Source organism: Fragaria vesca, linkage group LG5 (assembly GCF_000184155.1).
Source record: "Fragaria vesca subsp. vesca linkage group LG5, FraVesHawaii_1.0, whole genome shotgun sequence".
In the NCBI taxonomy this organism is placed as follows: domain Eukaryota; kingdom Viridiplantae; phylum Streptophyta; class Magnoliopsida; order Rosales; family Rosaceae; genus Fragaria; species Fragaria vesca.
The window spans coordinates 2,484,868-2,506,302 of NC_020495.1; the positions used below are offsets into that span (position 1 = coordinate 2,484,868).

Consider the following 21,435-nt stretch of genomic DNA (forward strand, 5'->3'; position numbering starts at 1 on the left):
ATGGGATGAACCTACTAAATAAAAGAATGTTTTCTATTTCTATTTTAAGAATAAATGTAATGTCTTATACACTCTTGCTAAAACTCTCGTATTGTAAAATATTTGGTATTGTAAAATATTAATGTTTTCCCTTTCTAATAAAAGTATTATTCAGACATATATATTTCTTCTTCTAATAAATTATTCGAGAAAATTTTATTTGTTTTAACTCATGCCGCAAATTCGGGCACCATATTTCCATATAATATTGGTCTCGGTTTGGGGGAGTGACATTCGTTTTCCCCCATATCGATTGAAGTTTGCTAAGGTTTAGCAGAGGTTTGTGTTTGAGAATTTAGGCCAAGGATCGGCGCTTTGGTACCATAAAGAAACTTGTATTGAGAAGAAGCTAAAGTTCTTATTTACTGTATTCGATATACATTGGTATTTATACATACAAAACCCTTGTAGGGTTTGCTAACCCTTGATGTACTAGGTAAGTAACTAATTAAAATCAATCTAGGATTCTATCATTAAAGATAGTATCAACTAACTGATGCTATGCGATACAATCGGATCCTTTGCTTTAATAGTTTCAAACTTAAAACTTGACAATAGACATATTTTGAACCGAATTAATCGTGGATTAATCATGGTCTCATGGGCAAGAGCTTAATGATTCATAATAATGGATTCCACCAAGCAAATGAAGGTTTTTGGTTGGCTTCGACCATGCAAAGACTTAGAATGATACTGTCTATCCTGCAAACAAGTGAAGTATCTATGCTCAAGGTTTTCAAGCAGAAGAAACTGGTGATCTAGTTTGACATCTGTTTTGCAATGATCTAAAACATGTTTGGGTGCAAAACGTCCAAAATAATGAATATGTCAAAGGATTCTACATATATTGATCAATCATGGTGGAGCAATTTAAATGTTCTGGAGTTTGTAAAGAAAAAATAGTCTTCTCGTTGTTTAGCAAGAAGAGAGAACTTTTATTTTCTTTCCAAGTCAAGATGATATAAAAATGAATGAATGTGTATTTAGAAAATATATATGGTAGTATCGGTATATTTTGAATGAGGGTAGTCTAGAAAGTTTAAAGATGTGTATCTAGTTAAATGTTAATATTATAAAGTTATTTGGTGGTGTATCAAAATCATATTTCAATATCTCTTTAAACCCAATTCTCTTAAGGGAGAAAAAAAAAATGAGAAGGAAAGTACCAAAAGTCCAAAACTGATAGAAAATAGAAAATTATTGCATGGAAAAAGAAAATAACAGAAAATAAAACAAAGAAAATGTATTAAGAGAAGAAAGGAAAGCAGGAATCGAACCACCATGCCCTTGGTGGCAGAGAGGTTCAAATCAAAAAGCACAACCAACTGAACTAACTTGGATTTCATTGCATTATGAACAAACATATAGATTTTATTAGATGATTCTTGTCTAGGCTGCAGCCTATACAGCCTCCTTGGTAGATCCGCCCCTAAATCCAACATCGAAACAACCTGGAAGGGCTTTGAAACAACAGAAGGGAGGACAATGGGGAAGAACAAAGTCTCTAGAGTTTGTGTTACAGGTGGTTCTGGATATATTGGTTGCTGGCTTGTCAAAACGCTCCTCGAGAAGGGGCACACAGTCCATGCCACTCTCAGAAACTTAGGTTTGTCTCTGTGAATGCTTATTCGATATATGAATATATGGGCGCGCTTGTGTGTATATGTGCAACCCCTTCATTTGTGTTTTTTTTTTACTCAATGTTTCAGAGGATGAATCAAAGGTAGGCCTTCTGAAGTCTCTCCCCAATGCAGACACTAATTTGCTGCTGTTCGATGCTGATATATACAATCCTAATGACTTCAAGCCTGCTATTGAGGGGTGTGAGTTTGTTTTTCATCTTGCAACTCCTATGCAACATACTTCCCAAAGCTCCCAGGTCAGTTTTTTGATGACGAAGTTACTGACATCGATGTATTGGAATTTGCGTACATAGCTGACTGGTTTGGGATGGATTCTATATACATAGTCAAATTGTTTCCTGATGTAGCGAAATCTTGCTACTGATTCTGATGATTTGAGTATGCTGCAGTACAAGGACACAGCTGAAGCTGCTATTGCTGGGGTGAGAAGCATTGCAGATTCTTGCATTCAATCGCAGACAGTTAAGCGACTGATCTACACTGCAAGCATACTTTCTATGTCGCCAAGAAATGATGATGGAGTTGGATTCAGACCCTTACTTGATGAGTCATGTTGGACACCCCTTGATGCCTCATCTACTTATGGAAATGAGTTCACTTTGGTTCCTTTTCTATCACTTGAATCTTGATTCCTTTATTGACACACATGAATCGACTATGCTCCAATTTGAACTGCAAATTCGTTTGTTGAAGGGGTATATTAAATTAAAGACCTTAGCTGAGAAAGCAGTGCTGAGCTACAATGACTTTGGTGATAGTAAATTAGAAGTGGTAACTCTTCCTTGTGGCTTAGTGGGAGGAGAAAGTCTTCTTTCATATTTGCCTTTAAGTGTGAGAGTAATTCTGGCACAACTTACTGGGGACATGTTTTCTTGCGATGGCTTAAACTTAATGCAAGAATTTATGGGATCAGTTCCTCTGGTGCACATTGATGATGTTTGCCGAGCACATATCTTCTGCATGGAACAGCCATCAATGAAAGGCAGATTCTGTTGTGCAGTTGCGTGTCACTCTATCAAAGAAATTGCAATATACTTCCAAGAAACTTACCCAGAATACAAGATACATAAAGAGTAAGGGATTCAACATGGTTTTAGTACTCATAATTTATGCATGAATATTTCCAGTTTTCTTGGTTTTGTTGAATTCATTTCAGATTGATTGAAGGGCCTGAAGAAGGAAGCAAGAGTGATTTCAGTAAGCTGAAGAAGATGGGGTTTGAGTACAAGTATGGCATCAAGGAGATACTAGATGACAGTGTAGCATGGGCAAAGAAGTTAAATGGGAGCTCTTTTTCTCAAGCAGTCTAGTTCTGGTATAACAATTCAATGATCCGGTACCATCAAATTTGTCATCAGAGATGAAGTAAAAGGGCTGTTTGATTCAGAAGGTAACTTGATTATTCTAAATATACAGTCTATTTTCTAGCTAAGCATTATTCATTGAATAAATTTCTACCTGGGTGTTTATGAACAAAATTGTTCTCACTACAGTGAGTGATGAGTGAGGTGTGATGTGATCAGTACGTAGTGTCCTTGAGCTATATGATGAGCACGTACAGTGCTAATGAGTACGATAATGAGTATCTTGATGAACCTTTAGCTTGCTCATTTAATCGCAAAATTAGGACGACCCTGAAAACAAGCTTAATTTGCGGCCATCTATATATACGGGGCTCGTGATCCATCTCACTCATTGTGTTATGGTTTGTTGTTCATAAACAACCATAACACATTTGAGTCCCCATACTACTTAAGAGTCAAGAACAAGCTGTTACAGTTTTAAGTTCTGGTCTGAACACTAGAAAATTAAAACAAGGAGGCTTTTAAGTTTTGACTTTCATCGCAACTCTCATACTTAAGATGAATGAAACTTCTATTACAAATATTACAAAAAACTTTGAAGTCAACTAAAGCAACAACAGTAAACTTGAAGTACAAGGTAATAACCAAACTATGAAAAAGACATCAACAGACTGCAGCTTAAGTGCTCCTTTATTTTTGGAGAACGAATATAATTAAAGAGTCAACCTTTAACATTCTAGCAACATTTGTACTACTGCATCCATTGTTGGTCTTTTAGACCTATCTTCCTCCACACAAGAAATGCCAATCTCAACCATCTTTGCTGCTTGGCTCCTGCTGTATTCTCCATCCAATCTTGGATCCAACATATCTTCTATCATTACTCTTCTCCACATTGAATTCTATGTTTTGCTATTCTGACAAACCTAGTCAGCTCTGTTTCTATCTCTTCATCCTCCTCTATCACCCAATTCGAGAGCCGAATGCCCTTCACAATCTCTAGAATCAACACTCCATAACTGTACACATCAACTTTTGCAGTGATTGGAAGGTTAGAAGACCACTCTGGAGCCATATAACCCTTTGTTCCTCTCATTTGAGAGATTTGAACCGCGACTGCCTCTCTGAGATTACTTTGCGAGCCCAAAATCAGCAATCTTTGGCTCAAAATTACTGTCTAGGAGTACATTTTCAGGCTTCACATCACAATGTATAACCCACTCTAGACACTCATGATGAAGATAGGCCAAACCTTTAGCTGTTCCCAGTGCAACTTTAAACCTTTCTTTCCATGCAAAAAAACTTGGGGGGGAACAATTTCTTGTCCAACGATCCATTTTCAATGTACTCGGTGATCAGCAGCCTATGTTTATTTTCTGAACAGTATCCCCATGTTCGTACTAGATTCATGTGATGGATCTTCCCGATTGTGGTTACTTCTGCCCAAAAAACATCTTTTGCAATCTGCATGATAAATTTCTTCCAATTTCTTGATAGCTACAACTCTTGTCATCTAGAACACCCTTATACACTGTTCTAGAAGCCCCTCTTCCCAACTCTTCCTTGAAGTTTTGAGTTGCCTTCTTGAGCTTGGAATAGAGATTCATTCTGAAATGACTTGCAATCCGACGAAAGTCATCTTGCAAGGCGGGAGCTACAACCACATATCTTCGTATAAGTAACCACCAACCTGATACTATGAAAATAAACTCAACTGCAACAACTGCATAAGCAAAAGAATACATATACACCCATCTCACCCTTTTAGTACCTAATGTCACAAACTTGGTCTCATTGTTTGTGCATGTATCAGTCACACTGAGCTTGGCAGGTAGTGTTGTATTCATACTAAGAAGTAGTTTGAAGTATATGCAGCCATGGAAATTCGAAGATTTGTGCCCACTGAAAAGAGAACCTTTTGTGTAACACAAAGTTTTCGCTTCTCCTGCTCGCTGATAAATTGCTAGCTTATAAAGAAATGCTTCACAACGACAATCGTCTGCGCAAATCTTTTTGCAATCTTCAAATGTACTGGAGTCACTATAGATGAGATCAATCCCATCGAAATCCACATTTTGAAATCTCTAAAAATTTTACCGGCTCTGAGCATGTAAGGTGGAACTTAGGCTTGCAGCCCTCGTTCCAGTTATTTTTATTCAACACCTCATAGGTCATAGCCAGGAGGACATGAACATTTAGGCTCAGGTGTATAAATACAAATCCCATTTTTCCCACACATCCCATGAAGCAGACACTTCTGAATGATAGCTTGCCAAGTCACCAACCAAACCCCTTGTAAATTAAGACTATAGAGTCTCAAATTCCCATCATAATCTTTAGACAACCGCCTCTTCGGCCCCAAACCCATGTCACCAGCACTAAACTGCAACTTATCACTGGACACAAAATTACCCAGATCATCAAAAATAGCAATTCTGCTATTGTTATAACCTGTTCTACCATTCTGATACGCAGTAAAACCAGGAGTTGGCCAGTAAAGACTTGAAATGTCAGGACCATCATAGACGGCGAGCCTCAACACATTGTCACTATCAAAATAGAAACTAAAATAGCCACTACCAAAGTCACCCCTCTCTAGCTTAGATACCAGCTTCATGTCGTTGGCAAAAAGTTGGTTAGGGAGAAGAGTATCAGTAGGAAAATCAAAGCTTTGCCATAGAATTTCACCTAGTGGGCCCCTCAGAACAAGGTTGCCAGAATTCAAAAGCTCGATCCTTTCAGCAAGGTTGGCCGAACTGGAGCTGAGGGTGGGAGACCAGACTTGAGTGCCATCCACGTCTGTCAAGATTATGGAGCCATCTGGGGCCAGTGTGGCTTTGGAGCCCAAGCCATTGACTGGTCTGTCTCTGTTGGCCATCCAAACTACGGTTCTGTCCCTGGAGTGGGTGAACCAGATGGAGAACCAGTAGCCATTTGTGCCACCACCATAGAAACCACATGTGAAAGAGCTGTCCGGGGAAGTGAGCAAGTCTGATACATTATGTTTCACTGAGAGAGAGGAGCCTCTGTGAAATGACGTGGGTTTTTGCAGTGGCAGAAGAGTGCAAAAGCAGAGTGATGAAACAGAAAATAAGAAAAGAAAGGAACTTTGGTTGGTGATGAGACCCCATTTCTTGAAGTTATCAATTTTTGGTTGTGATTGTTAAACAACACAGAGGGAGTATATAGAAGCCAATCCCAATGTTGAGGATGTAGACTGAACTCACTGAAGAAGCTCTTCAATTGCAGAAGACTCATGAATTCCAAGTCTTAACATTTTTGCCCTGTTACTACTGACGTGATGATGCAGGCACTTAGGAGTTAATACAGAATTTGGAAAACAAATTTTCCAGCTTTCTCGTTCAGTTTTTGTTCTTGGTGCAAATGTGGCCTACTCTAATCGCGACCGGCGACTAAAACCGCTACACCCATTTTTTTCGAAAATTCTAGAGCGCACCCGCCATCTCCACCGTCGATTTTGACGTGTGGACAAGTCTCTGTTAAGTCTCTGTTAGCAGGCAAGTGAGGGGGAGAGAGAAGCTTTGCATCAATCCCCAAATCTGAACACCTCCTCTCCTAAATCCACTGTATCCAAAGCCTTTCCCTCTCTTCAACTTTTTCGATCATTTGGAACCGATTCGCCGGACAAGACATGGAGCCTGTGGTGATCCACAAGGCCAAGCCGATGCCACAAGACCAGAACACAAGAAGGCGATCAAGTAGTCCGACGCCGGCCAGAACAAGAAAGCGGCTCCGCCGGTGAGCGTGTCTCGGCGAACGTGAGGCATGCGATTCAGGAGGCGTGGCTGGAGAAGAAGATGGAGACTGGAGAGGGAGGTGATTAGGTGAAGCTTAGGGGCAAACTCGATAAATAAGATCTGGGTTTCAAACGGCTTCGTTTTTGGGGTAATGGTTTCTGAGTATAGGAACAAGAATGAAGGATGTATAGGAACTTTGATTTTGGAATCAATTGGATGTAGTGTTGCGTATTTAACCCGATTAATATTTGATTCTTCTCCTTTGGAAACATGTGTAATTAAAGTCTAATATTTGTGCAGGTAATTTAATAAATGTTTAGCAAGAGATTTTCTTCTAGATTTAAATAATTTTTAAAACCTTTCATATTACCAAAATTAGAATATATAGCTCGAGTATCCAAAAAAATCTTCGAAAATTTATATTATACCACTAAGATACATTTTGTATGTACGCATAAAATGTTTAAGAAATTTAGTTCACACAGTGAAATACAACTTTGATACAAGATAAACTTATTTTCGTCATTGTTTAGGTGACGTTCAACTCAGTCAACCATATTCATTTGTATACCTTCTTAAGGGCAGCCGTATCAAGCGGATGTGAATATCTTAAGTAGGCTCGAAACCAATTGTATAGAAAAAACAAAATTTTTAAAAATCTTTTGAAATTGGATTTAATCGGTATATAGTGAAATACGGTTAGAGTTGAAAACTCACATATTTCCTGTAACGATTGGCTTTGATAAAAGCGGTCAACCTTATTAGGGAAGCATAAGCGTAAATAGGGTTGACTGCTTCTATCGGGGACCAAAGGTTACCGGAAATATGTGATTTTTCAACCCTAGTTGTATTTCACCATACAGATCATATCCTATTTCACAAGATTTTTGAAAATATTGCTTCCTCCGTATAGTTGGTTCACAAACATATATACTTGCATATAACCTACTAAACAAGTTATACCACATTAATAGGCACATTGTGGTTCTAATTGCTAAATTTTACAAAATAAAAATTCAACCGTCAGATATGAACAGTGTGTTTAAATACGGCTATAGAAAAAAATTCACCTGTTTTTAATAAAGTTTGGCTCTCGATCGACGCGGTCAACCTTAAACCAACGTCACTTACTATATGAAAACGGTTTTACCTGCCCCTATATGATCTAGTTCGGTTGATTCTTCCACACACAAAACTCTCAAATTGATGATATATATGTAACCACTCATGTAAAAACTTAGAGACGTTCACCTCCCGACGATAGGGTTCTCCATAGGAAAGTATAAGCGTAAATAGGGTTGACCGCTTCTATCGGAGACCAAACGTTACCGGAAATATGCGATTTTTCAACCATAGTTGTATTTCACCATACAAATCACATCCTATTTCACAAGATTTTTGAAAATATTGCTTCTTTCATGTAGTTGGTTCACAAACATGTACACTTGCATATAACCTATTAAACAAGTTATACCACAATAATAGGCACATTATGGTTCCAATTGCTAAATTTTACAAAATAAAAATTCAACCATTTGATATGATCAGCGTGCTTAAATACGGCTATAGAAAAAAATTCACATGTTTTCGATAAAGTTCAGCTCTCGATCGACGCGGTCAACTTTAAAACAACATCACTTACCATACGAAAACGCTTTTACCTGCCCCTATATGACCTAGTTTGGTTGATTTTTTCACACAAAACTCTCAAATTGATGATATGTAACCACTTATGTAAAAACTTAGGGACGTTCACCTCCCGACGATAAGGTTCTCCATAAAGAAGCATAAGCGTAAATAGGGTTGACCGCTTTTATCGGAGACCAAACGTTACCGGAAATATGTGATTTTTCAACCATAGTTGTATTTCACCATACAAATTATATTCTATTTCACAAGATTTTTGAAAATATTGCTTCCTCCGTGTAGTTGGTTCACAAAAATGTACACTTGCATATAACATACTAAACAAGTTATAGCACAATAATAGGCACGTTGTGATTCCAATAGCTAAATTTCACAAAATAAAAATTCAATCGTCTGATATGATCAGTGTACTTAAATATGGATATGGAAAAAAAATCATATGTTTTCGATAATGTTTAACTCTCGATCGACGCGGTCAACTTTAAACCAACGTCACTTATTACACGAAAACGCTCTTACATACCCCTATATGACCTATTTTGGTTGATTCTTCCACATATAGAACTCTCACATTGATGATATGTAACCACTCATGTAAAAACTTAGGGACGTTTATCTCCAGACGTAGGGCTCTCTATAGGGAAACATAAACGTAAATAGGGTTCACCGCTTCTAACGAGGACCAAAAATTACCGGAAATACGTAATTTTTCAACCATAGCCTTATTTAACTATACCGATCACATCCTATTTGACAATATTTTCCAAAATTTTGCTTCCTCTGTAGAGTTGGTTCACAATGATGTACAAATGTTTATAACCTACTAAACAAGTTATACCACATTAGAAGACACGTTATTCCGATGGCTGAAATCAAATTTTCAAAAATTTTGTGAAATAAGATGTGACCGGTATAGTGAAATATATCTATAGTATATAATTCAACTGGATTCGGTAACGTTTAGGGATCGATAGAAGCGGTCAACTTTAATTCAACGTCACTTATCATACGAAAACACTCTTACCTACCCTTCCGTGATCTAGTTTGGTCGATTCATCCACACATCATAGTCTCACACAAAAGAGACGTAACCACCCATGTAAAAATTTATGGACGTTCACCTTCCGATGATAGGACTCCTCATAGAAATGCATAAGCGTAAATAGAGTTGACCGTTTCTATCGAGAACCAAATGTTACCAAAATTACATGATTTTTCTACTATAGTCGTATTTCACTATACTAATCATATTCTATTTCACAAGATTTTCCAAAATTTTGCTTCATCTGTAGAGTTGGTTCACAATGATGTACAATTGCTTATAACCTACTTAACAAGTTATACCATATTATTAGACACGTTGTTATTCCGATGACTAATCAATTTAATTTTCACATATTTATGACCTAGCTCGTAAATATTATTTGGGAAATTTGTATAAATTATTAACCATTTCTTTTGTGTTGAATGAATTATTAAACATTTTTGGAAAGAAGAAAATACAATTACACATTAATTGCATAATTATATGAAACAATTGCAATCTTGTTAGCCTGTTACACAAAAACGAAAAAATGAGAAGAAAACCCTAAACCCCTAAACCAAAAAAATAAAAAGAATAAACCCGCTTATTTTTATTTGTTGTGAATGGACAAACCCAGACCATCTTCTCCAAAGAAAAAGAAGAACAAAACCAGAATCCACAATCGGGCAAGATTTGAGGTGGATATTCGCTGATCAAAAATCAAAACACCCACTCGATGGCGAGGCCTATCTGCAAGGAATTAAAGGATCTGGTACGGATGAATTGCTTCAAGTCGGAGAGCTTGAGCTTCTTCGCTATTTCCAAGAGATCAACGTGGATGGATGCCGTAATCGTTGAAGACGAAGGAGAATCGGAATGTTTGGATGGGTCAAGTCGACTACAATCGATGAGGTCGGCGAAGAATTAGGCCTGGGTTGGTGTTGGCCAGTTGCGGAGAAGGTCTCAGCAACAAGTAAGACGAGAGAGAGAAGAAACGACTAAAAACGAGGGCTACTCGAACTTAACTTCGCGTTGTTTGCTAAAGAGCGCTCGCCGAATAGGCTCTCTATTTTTTTGGGTCAATCGATCATTTCAGATTTTTGACGATCATTATGAGCCATTTTATATATAACTGCATTGTAGTCGTCTTTGCATCATTATTGGATACATAAGTGTAATAGAAAATTTCTAGAACTACTCTAGTTTCTGGACGTTGAAGATCGATGATTGCCAAACACATTTTCATATCACATTGATTTTATCAAGGGAAAATGCCCATTTAGTACTAATTCAAACCCCTTATTTCCCATTCCAATGATAATCTTTTACATTAGCTCATTCCAATATAAGGTAACAATTTTTATGCCCAAATGCACAAATCTTTACTAAAGTCTTAACAAACCATATTATTTTAAGACTATTTTGCCCCCACCTCTTCAACATGAAAAGACTTGGCCGGAACCTCGGACTCCGGTCACCGGCCGCCGGACACCGGACTCCGGTCACCGACCGCCAGATTCCGGTCACCGGATTTTCCCCTGTAACCAGTTACTGACCCCCAATAATCAGTTACTGACCAGTTAATGACCCATAATAACCAGTTACTAACCCCCGGTAACCAGTTATTGATTAATTACTGACACCCAGTAACCAGTTACTGACCCCCAATAACTTTTAGTTTTCAGTTACTGACACCCAGTAATCACTTAGTTTTCAGTTACTGACACCCAGTAATCACTTAGTTTTTAGTTACTGACCCCTAATAATCTTGGTTACTGACCCCTAATAATCGGTTACTGACCCCTAATAATCTTGGTTACTGACACCCAATAACCAGTTACTGACCCCCAATAACTTGGTTACTGACCCCCAATAATCAACTTATTTCAGCTAATTGTAATAGAAAAGAAGAAATACCAAAACATAATCGAGTTATTGACCACCAATAATCAATCAAAACTACAACACGAATAATCAAACTACCTATCAGCTACAAAAATACAACTACACCTACCGCAGAGCCACGCACCCTCACACATCGGATCTACTCTCTTACCATGCACCTTCCTTCACCGTACACCTCCCTCATCAAAACTGCTTCACCTCCATCACCACACACCCGACGCCTTCGATCTAACCATGGAGGCGGAGGCGGAGGCTGCCTATGAACCTGCTTGTTGGCCCAGTCGAGCAGGCGGGACAAGTACAGGCGGGACGTCCTCGACGTAGCCGGAGGGAGCTTCGCTACATCGTCACCGGAGATGACGACGAAGTTTGGCGAGCGGCACAACGTTTTGGATCTGTTGCCGGGGTTGGATGAGGGGGCTCGGAAAAGGAGGACGTTGACGAGCGGCGTTGATTTCCGGCAGCGGTGAAGGAGGTTGCAGAGGAGAGAGCAGAGGTAGGATTAGAGATTTGATACTCGTTGCTCGTCGTCGCAGCATCGGCGCATGTGTTGTTGAAGAATAAGCTGCGTCGGCGGCGTCATTGCGTCGTCCAGGAGAGAGAGAGAGAGAGAGAGAGAGAGAGAGAGAGAGAGAGAGAGAGAGAGAGAGAGAGAGAGAGAGAGAGAGAGAGAGAGAGAGAGAGAGAAGAGAGAGGAGAGAGAGAGAGAGAGAGAGAGAGAGAGATTGGATAGTAAATGATTGGTTGATATGAAATAAGGGTATACTTGTCTTTTTAATAAGAATCATTGGAATGGGTTAAGGGAAAAAAAAATCATTGGAATAGGCTTTAGTTTTTAAATATTTGGGCATTAGGGCATTTTCCCTTATATCAAATATACTTCGGGAATTTGAGTTTGATTCGGAATGAATTTATCCCCCATCTTAACTGGGCCAAAGCCCATTATTTGGTTTATCAAGAGGCCCAACTAAATTCAATCCATTAGGAAAATGTTATTCTGACCCGGCTAATTAGGTGAACGGTGTTATTAGTATGATATGCAATTTGGTAGGAGGCAATTTTGGTGCCTGATCTTGCAGTTACGCCTCTCATGGTTCATGTTTATATAAGATGGAAAGATCTGTGTTTGCGTCATCCCCTACATGGTTTTTGTAGTTTCAGAATTGAAAGTCTGATAGTAATTGCTCTTAGTTATCAGAGCAAACTAGCTGGTTTCTCTTGTGATCTTGGATCGGATGGTATCATGGTAGCAGGTCTTACATTTCCACCTCTATGAAAGCCCCCTCTGATGGGGGGATATTATTTCCCAGGACATGTAATCCCTGCTGCCATTTTTATCAAGGTCCAATATCACATAACTACATCTAGAGGAACATAAACATATCAAAGTGGAATACTGGCGTTTGTGGTAGGAGTCATGTGTTTTATCAAAGCAATGGCGGAATACATCACAAAGGATTTCACAAATCATGTTGAAGCCATAAGCAAGTTTAAAGCTTCAAGAAATGGTAGTATGAACAACAGAGTCATTGATCGTTGGATCGTTCTTGTATAGGAGCACCCAATCAAGAAGTTCATACTCGACATTTTTTTTTGTGTGTGTTCAACCTCATAGTAGTACTTTCTTCGATAAACATTATTCCAAAAGAGATGTTAGCAAGGACAACTGCAAAGCCCAGCCAAATTGCACTCCGGCAGCGATGGATGACACTAGTATCATCTTCATCTTACTACTTACCGGCCTTGACGAGTTCATGCTCTCAATATCCATTTCTTTTTTCTCCAACTTTTCTTTTTTGATGAGATTGATTTCTTTTGTGAATACGAAATGAGGAGACCAAGAGGTACCTTATATAGGCCTATAACCGATTTTTGAAGATTCAAGTTTTGGTTGCGGTTCTTGATATAGAAGGCCAGTGCCAAAGTTGGGGAAGAAGACTGAAGAAGCTCTTCAAGTGCAGAAGACTCATGAATTCCAAGTCACTTTTGTCCTGCCAAGTGCTACTACCGAGTACGGCAAAGAAATGGCGACAACAAGGAAAGGGATATCTAAGTTTCATTTGTATTTTGAAAACCTGATGTGGAGAAATTATGTGTGGAATGTGGGCACTTAAGACAGAATTTGAATAACCAAATTTTCCATCTTTCTCGTTCAAGACTAGAGCAATTTCCTTGGGGGCACGGAAACTTTTTGTTCTTGGTGTAACGTGGCCAAACTCCAATATTTATATTTTGGTGTAATGTGCTCAACTCCAATATCGACCGGCGACTATTTCTGCTACACCCATTTTCTTTTGGTCAATCATTTCAGATTTTTGAAGATCATGCTTTTAAAAGATAATCCAAGTTTCTAAATAAGTTCTTAGTTTTTAAACTGATTAACTATACACCCACCACACAGTCCACACTAGTGCTCTAGAATGTTGCCTGTTCAGCCAAGAAATGAATTAGTTAACATAGAGAAGATCCTCTTTGTAATGTTTTGCTGAGAGACTAGAGCCTCTTTGTAGACTCTTCTGGGTTTTTTGCAGATGGACAAGAGTAGAAAAACACAGTGAGAAATGATAAGATTGGGGAGAAAGGAATGAAACTTTGGGAATGATGGAATGGTGATGATATGATCGGTGAGGAGTGAGGAAAGACTCCTACTTTAGAAGACCCTATTGACCGAAAATATTTCCAAATCCAATTTTTCCGGCTCTTTTCTTATATGTATTTTAACTATAAGTGTGGCGGCCTATATACTGGTCTACTCTGTGTCATCTCACAATTATCTGATGAATGCCTTGAAACTTTGAAAGTGGGGCATGTCGTTTGTAAACCTTAAGGGAGAAAGATTGGATACTAGCTAGTATATTGATGCTTGTGAAGTTATCAATTACTTGCCGTTGACGAATGCAATTTAACATCAACCACTTTTGTACATATTGTATAGATTTTAATGAATGTATTAGTACTAATATGTGAGAATGAAACTAGCTGAGCAATCTTCATGTTGAGTGGACTAAATGCATTACATGCTGTGTGCGTGTAACAGAAAGAAACAAAAACATTGCTACTCTGCTGATTGGTTTCTAAACTAAACTGACACTGAAAAAGAAGAAGGGAGACAAAGGAGAAGAACAGAGTCTCTAGAGTTTGTGTTACAGGTGGTTCTGGATATATTGGCTGTTGGCTTGTCAAAAATCTCCTCGAGAAGGGTCACACAGTTCATGGCTCCATGCCACTCTCAGAAACTTAGGTTTCTCGCTCGTTTAATTTGAAGGCTTATTCTATATTTCTATATATGATTACATAGGCACGCTTGTATATATCTGTTAATATGTGCAACCCCCTTATTTGTGGTTTATTAATTGTACTCGATGTTTCAGAGGATGGATCAAATTAAAGTAGGCCTTCTGAAGTCTCTTCCCAATGCAGACACCAATTTGCTGTTCAGGGCTGATATATACAATCCAAATGAGTTCGAGCCTGCTATTGAAGGGTGCGAATTTGTTTTTCATCTTGCAAGTCCTTTCCAACATATATAACCCCCAAAGCTCCCAGGTCAGGTTCTCAATTAGTACAAAGTCGTTGACATCATATATTAGAATATATAGCTGAAATATTTTCTTATTCGTGTAACATATTTTGGGATGGATGCTACACACACACACACACTGAAGATTTGAGTATGCTGCAGTACAAGACAACTGAAGCTGCTATTGCTGGGGTGAGAAGCAATGCTGATTCTTGCATTCGATCGCAGACAGTTAAGTGACTGATCTACACTGCAAGCATACTTTCTATGTCGCCAAGAAATGATGATGGAGTTGGATTCAGACCCTTACTTGATGAGTCATGTTGGACACCCCTTGATGCCTCATCTACTTATGGAAATGAGTTCACTTTGGTACCTTTTCTTTCACTTGAATCTTGATTCATTTATTGACACCCATGAATCGACTATGCTCAAACTTTTAACTGGAAATTTCCTTGTTAAAGGGGTACATCAAATCAAAGACCTTAGCTGAGAAAGTAGTGCTGAGCTACAATGACTCTGATGATAGTAAATTAGAAGTGGTAACTCTTCCTTGTGGCTTAGTGGGAGGAGAAACTCTACTTTCATATTTGCCAGGAAGTGTGGGTGCAATTCTGGGATTTCTGGCCCAACTTACTGGGGCCTTGCTTTCTTGCAATGCCTTCAAATTCTTGCAAGAATTTATGGGATCAGTTCCTCTGGTGCACATTGATGATGTTTGCCAAGCACATATCTTCTGCATGTAACAGCCATCAATGAAAGGCAGATTCTCTTGTGCAGTTGCGCGCCACTCTATCAAAGAAATTGCAATATACCTCCAAGATATTTACCCAGAATACATGATACACGTACAAAAGGGATCCAACATAGTTTTAGTACTAATAATTTATGCATGAACTGTTTCCAATTTTTTTTTTGTTGAATCCATTGCAGATTGACTGAAGGGCCTGAAGAAGGAAGCAAAAGTGATTTCAGTAAGCTGAAGAAGATGGGGTTTGAGTACCAGTATGGCATCAAGGAGATACTAGATGACAGTGTAGCATGGGAAAAGAAGTTAAAAAGAGCTCTTTTTCTCAAGCAGTTTAGCCCTGGTACTTGAACAATTCAGCGATCCAGTATCATCAAATTTGTCATCAGAGATGAAGTAATTTGACTGTTTGATTCAAAGTTTAACATGATTATTCTAAACATATATACAGTGTATTATCTATGAGTACTTCACTGAATAAAGTTCTACCTTGAACCTAATGGTTTGTTGTTCATAAGCAAACGCAACACATTTGAATTCCGTACTACTTACGTGTGAAGAACAAGCAGTTACAGTCTTGAGTTCGGCTCTGAACACTGGAAAATTAAAACAGGGAGGCCTTGAAGTTTTAACTTTAAGCAATGGAAATCAAAAACCGTCCACAACAACAATGCACAACCACAGTTTGAGCCTCCCCGACTAACCCCATTGAGGAAGGTCATTACAATTAATTCAAAACTCATCGCAAGAACAAGCAATTCACAACAACGGAGCTAGGGAAATAAATTCAAATTCCTATACTACAACATCTAAAACGTTGTTTTCATTTGTACGATCATCAGGTTGAGGAGACGGAAGATAAGTCAAGGCCAATATTCCACTTATAACAGCAGCAACGGCTCCCAACACAAACGCCGGTAAGTTACCACCTCCGAAAGCAGCATCCAACGGTCCGCTTACTAGAGATACAAACATTTGTGGTAGTGCAATTGCAACATTCAAAACTCCCAACGAAAGCCCTTGTCCTCCGCCGGAGTCGCTGCAAAATATGGAGGCCATGGTGAAGGGAATGCTGAAGGTCACCGCTTGCGGTATCCCCAACACCGCGAATATAAGCAACGCCCCGGCCTTGACACCGGCAGGGGGCGGCAGCGATGCATGTCGATGCTTCTGAGCCAACTTAGTGACCAATACGGTCATGACCAGGCAAATGGCTAGTAGAAAGTTGACGACTCCCCAAAGTAGATTAGCCCCATCTCTGCGAACCAAGTAGACAATCCCAAGAGACATGAGTCCCAACACGATGGAGTTTAGCATGAGCCCTAGTGAACCAGCCCTAACTCCCATATCATACAGATGTCCTTTCCCGACCTCACCTCCGTACACCTCTTTCCCCATCCAATCTGTGTCGAATAGTAAGAATCCGAACCATGCAATCCAGTTCAAGCAAGTGACCAAAAGCAAGATCCACATCGGCTTCTTCAACTCTTTAAAAGCACCCTTGATTTCTCTCAAGAACGCGACTCCTCCTCCCTCGCCTGCTTTCTCTTCTTCACGATGATCCTCCATTGTGTCCTCACGTACGAACACCATAGCCAACACGGTAAGTAATGCAAGTAAAGCAATGGCTATGAAAAAACAGCTCTTGAGATTTGCACAGTAGATATCACAGGCTTTGGTTACGGTGAAAGGGAACATCTTGTGGAGACTTTTTAACGATCCGGCAGCGTAGCCAAGCACGTTTCCCACAGCCATGAAGAATGAGAACCATGCCATGGCTGTGCTCATCTTCTTATTGTCGGAACCGGACATGTCGGCTAAAAGAGCTCGACATGGGCCTTGTAACATGTTGTTAGCCACGTCCAACATCCAGAACCCGACCACAAACACAGCGACGGCTCTTGGCTTTGTAAGTTTGTCCAAGGAATCGCCGCAAGCAACGCCTATATCGGCGGCGTATCCAATGAGGAAGACGGCGATGGCAACGAGCGCAACACCTGCCACTATGAATGGTCGGCGGCGACCGAAGCGAGATTTGCAACGGTCGCTATAGTAACCCACGATGGGTTGCACCACCAAACCAGAAATGGGCCCGCACAGCCAGACGGCGGAGGACCATTTGTGTGGGACCCCCAGTTGCTGCACGTAGGGTGTTAGCAAGGACAACTGCAACGCCCAGCCAAATTGCACTCCGGCAGCGATGGATGACACCAGAATCATCTTCATCTTACTACTTACCGGCCTTGACGAGTTCATGCTCTCAATATCCATTTCTTTTTTCTCCAGCTTTTCTTTTTTGATGAGATTGATTTCTTTTGTGAATACGAAATGAGGAGACCAAGAGGTGCCTTATATAGGCCTATAACCTATGAACGGGAAGTTAAATCATGACTGGAAATGGAAACAGGGAGCAAAATGGAGTTAAGTTTTAGGAATTTTGAGTAGTAGAAGTCCTAGTAGGAAAAGGAAACCGGGACTTCCATAGTTAATAAGGATTGCTTAGTTTTTTTTTTTTTAGAGTAAGAATTGCTTAGTTTTAGGTACTCTGAATAGTAAAAATCCTAGTAGGAAAAGAAAACATGGATTAAATGGGAGTCCTTAACTATTCGAACTTGGGTAATTGATCCATTTTTAATTTCTGCTACATACTTTGATTTGCACACCAAAAAGGTAATGGATAACAGATTTTGTTCACGAGGATTAGAACCGAAGTTATTTTACATACGGATTAAGAATAACGATTCTCTTTGACACGTTTCTGGTATTTTCATGAACATTTTCTTAATCTAGTAATATAACCAAACTAATTAAGAAAAAGACATCTACAGTCTGCAGCTTAAGTGCTCCTTTATTTTTGGAGAACGAATATAAAGAGTCACCTTTAACATTCTATCAACATTTGTACTACTACATCCATTGTTGGTCTTTTAGACCTATCTTCCTCCACACAAGAAATGCCGATCTCAACCATCTTTGCTGCTTGGCTCCTGCTGTATTCACCATCCAATCTTGAATCTAACATGTCCTCTATCCATGACTCTTCTCCACATTGAATACCACGTTTTGCTACCCTGACAAACCTAGTCAGCTCTGTTTCTATCTCCTCATCGTCCTCCATCACCCAATTCGAGAGCCGAATGCCCTTAACAATCTCTAGAATCATCACTCCATAACTGTACACATCAACCTTTGCAGTGATCGGAAGGTTAGAAGCCCACTCTGGAGCCATGTACCCTTTTGTTCCTCTCATTTGAGAGAACTGTGAATCGCGACCGCCTCTCTGCGATAACTTTGAAAGCCCAAAATCTGCTATCTTTGGCTCAAAGTCACTGCCTAAGAGTACATTTTCTGGCTTCACATCACAATGGATAACCCACTCTAGACACTCATGGTGGAGATAGGCCAAGCCTTTAGCTATCCCCATTGCAACTTTAAACCTCTCTTTCCATGCAAGAAAACTTGGAGGGAACAAATGCTTGTCCAAAGATCCATTTTCGATGTACTCAGTGATCAGGAGCCTATGTTTATTTTCTGAACAATATCCCCACGTCCTCACTAGATTCATGCGATGGATTTTTCCGATTGTGGTTACTTCTGCCCAAAACACATCCTCTGCATGATAAATATCTCCCAATTTCTTGACAGATACAACTCTTTTGTCTTCTAGAACACCCTTATACACTGTTCCAGAAGCCCCTCTTCCCACCTCTTCCTTGAAGTTTTGAGTGCCTTCTTGAGCTCGGAATAGAGGTACATTCTGAAATGACTTGAAATCCGACGAAAGTCATCTTGCAAGGTGGAAGCTACATTATCATGTCTTTGGAAAAGTAACCACCAACCTGATACTATGAAAAAAAATTCAACTGCACCAACTGCATAAGCAAAAGAATACAGATACACCCATCTCACCTTTTTGGTAGCTTTGTCATACATTGAACGTACATGCTTGGTCTCAATGGTCATGCATGGTTCAGTCACACTGAGCTTGGCAGGTACTGATGTATTCATACTACGAGGTAGTTTGAAGCATAAGCTGCCTTGGAAATTCGGAGACTTGTGCCCACTGAAAAGAGAACGTTTTGTGAAGCACAAAGTTTTCGCTTCTCCTGCTGGCTGAGAACTTGCTAGCTTATATTGAAATGCTTCCACAACGACAATCGTCTGCGCAGAGTTTGCTGCAATTTTCCCATGTATTGGAGTCACTGAAGTTGAGATCAAATCCATAGTACTCCACATTTGGAATCTCTAAAATTTCACCGGCTCTGAGCATGTAAGGTTGAACTTAGGCTTGCAACCCTTGTTCCAGTTATTTTTATCCACCACCTCATAGGCAGGAGGACATGAACATTTAGGCTCTGGTGTATAAGCGCAAATTCCATTCCTCCCACAAATTCCATGCACATTACATCTCTGAATGATAGCTTGCCAAGTCACCACCCAAGACCCTTGTAATTTAAGACTATAGAGTCTCAAGTTCCCATCATAATCTATGGACAACCGCCTCTTCAGCCCCAAACCCATGTCACTAGCACTAAACTGCAACTCATCACTGGACACAAAATAACCCAGATCATCAAAAATAGCAATTCTGCTACAGTTATAATCTGTTCTACCATTCTGATACACATTAAAACCAGGAGTTGGCCAGTAAAGACTTGAAATGTCAGGACCATCATAGACGAGCCTCAACACATTGTCACTATCAAAATAGAGACTAAAATAGCCACTACCAAAGTTACCCCTCCCTAGCTTAGACACCAACTTCTTGCCCTTGGTAAAAAGTTGGTTAGGGAGAAGAGTATCAGTAGGAAAGTTAAAGCTTTGCCACAGAATTTCACCTTTTGGTCCCTTCAGAATAAGGTTGCCATGATTGGAAAGCTCTGCCTTTTCAACACGGTTGGCAGAACTAGAGTTGATGGTGGGAGACCAGACTTGTGTTCCATCCACGTCTGTCAAGACCATGGAGCCACCTCGGGTCAGTGTGGCTCTAGAGCCCAAGCCATTGACTGGTCTGTCTCTGTTGGCCATCCAAACTACGGTTCTGTCCTTGGAGTGGGTGAACCAGATGGAGAACCAGTAGGCATTTGTGCCAACACCATAGAAGCCACATGTGAAAGTGTTGTCTGGGGAGGTCAGCAAGTCTGATACATCATTTTGCACTGAGAGAGAAGAGCCTCTCTTTAATGTGTTGTGGGTTTTTGCAGTTGCAGAAGAGTAGAAAAACAGAGTGATGAAACAGAAAATAAGAAAAGAAGGGAGCTTTGTGGTTGAAACAGCTTGGTGATGATACCCCATTTTCGAAGATTCAAGTTTTGGTTGCGGTTCTAGAACAACACAGAGGGAGTATATATAGAAGGCCAGTGCCAATGTTGGGGAAGATGACTGAAGACTCAAAGCAAGTCCACCCCAAGATGAAAAAAAGTCAAAGGAAGACCCAGCAAGAAAAAAAAGTCATCTCCACCCATAAATTTTTTTTAACCCAGGTGTTCATTCCCATGACAACTCAGCTCAAGCAAGGGGCCCACCGGTGCAAAGAATGTCGTGAAGACTCAGCGGCGTGGTTATCACGTTTTTGTCCACATATGTCTGAAGCAAATTACATCAATTGGCAAAGTAATCCAACGGCTTGTATATTACTAGTACGTCAAGAGTATCTAACGACTTGTATAATTACTGTTAGTTGTTACTATTTTAATAGTCAATTTTAATAGTCAAGAGTATTAATTGGAAAGAAATTAATGAGAAGAATTAAAAGAGGAAGAAAAGAGTACACGGGTCAGGAAAAAAGATAATAAAAATGTATGAAGTAAATACCTATTATATCTTACAGAAAATAATTTCATAGTT

At 39.6% G+C, this 21,435-nt stretch overlaps 2 protein-coding genes and 3 pseudogenes across 2 annotated transcripts; 2 read left to right on the plus strand and 3 right to left on the minus strand.

Annotated features, from left to right (window-relative positions):
* The first annotated feature begins 1,509 nt into the window (after positions 1-1,509).
* LOC101307502 (anthocyanidin reductase-like) lies at positions 1,510-2,992 on the plus strand. The gene is made up of 5 exons (XM_004300815.1): positions 1,510-1,645; positions 1,749-1,918; positions 2,072-2,284; positions 2,376-2,755; positions 2,839-2,992. The coding sequence occupies exons 1-5, from the start codon at positions 1,525-1,527 to the stop codon at positions 2,990-2,992; spliced, it is 1,038 nt and encodes a 345-aa protein (XP_004300863.1). The 5' UTR covers positions 1,510-1,524.
* Positions 2,993-3,541: 549 nt separating this feature from the next.
* On the minus strand, positions 3,542-5,864 carry LOC101307797 (annotated as a pseudogene).
* Positions 5,865-6,638: 774 nt separating this feature from the next.
* LOC101308095 lies at positions 6,639-15,939 on the plus strand (annotated as a pseudogene).
* A 444-nt stretch (positions 15,940-16,383) lies between these two features.
* LOC101310121 (sucrose transport protein SUC2-like) lies at positions 16,384-17,859 on the minus strand. The gene has a single exon (XM_004298841.1). It carries the CDS (start codon positions 17,857-17,859, stop codon positions 16,384-16,386), a length of 1,476 nt encoding a protein of 491 aa, XP_004298889.1.
* Positions 17,860-18,469: 610 nt separating this feature from the next.
* LOC101308384 lies at positions 18,470-20,883 on the minus strand (annotated as a pseudogene).
* Positions 20,884-21,435: the final 552 nt, after the last annotated feature.

Coding starts and splice junctions, on each gene's coding strand:
- LOC101307502 (XM_004300815.1), top strand. CDS start 1,525: ATGGGGAAGAACAAAGTCTCTAGAGTTTGTGTTACAGGTGGTTCTGGA. Junction 1,919..2,071: donor ATACTTCCCAAAGCTCCCAG/GTCAGTTTTTTG, acceptor AGTATGCTGCAG/TACAAGGACACAGCTGAAGC. Junction 2,285..2,375: donor ATGGAAATGAGTTCACTTTG/GTTCCTTTTCTA, acceptor CGTTTGTTGAAG/GGGTATATTAAATTAAAGAC.
- LOC101310121 (XM_004298841.1), bottom strand. CDS start 17,859: ATGGATATTGAGAGCATGAACTCGTCAAGGCCGGTAAGTAGTAAGATG.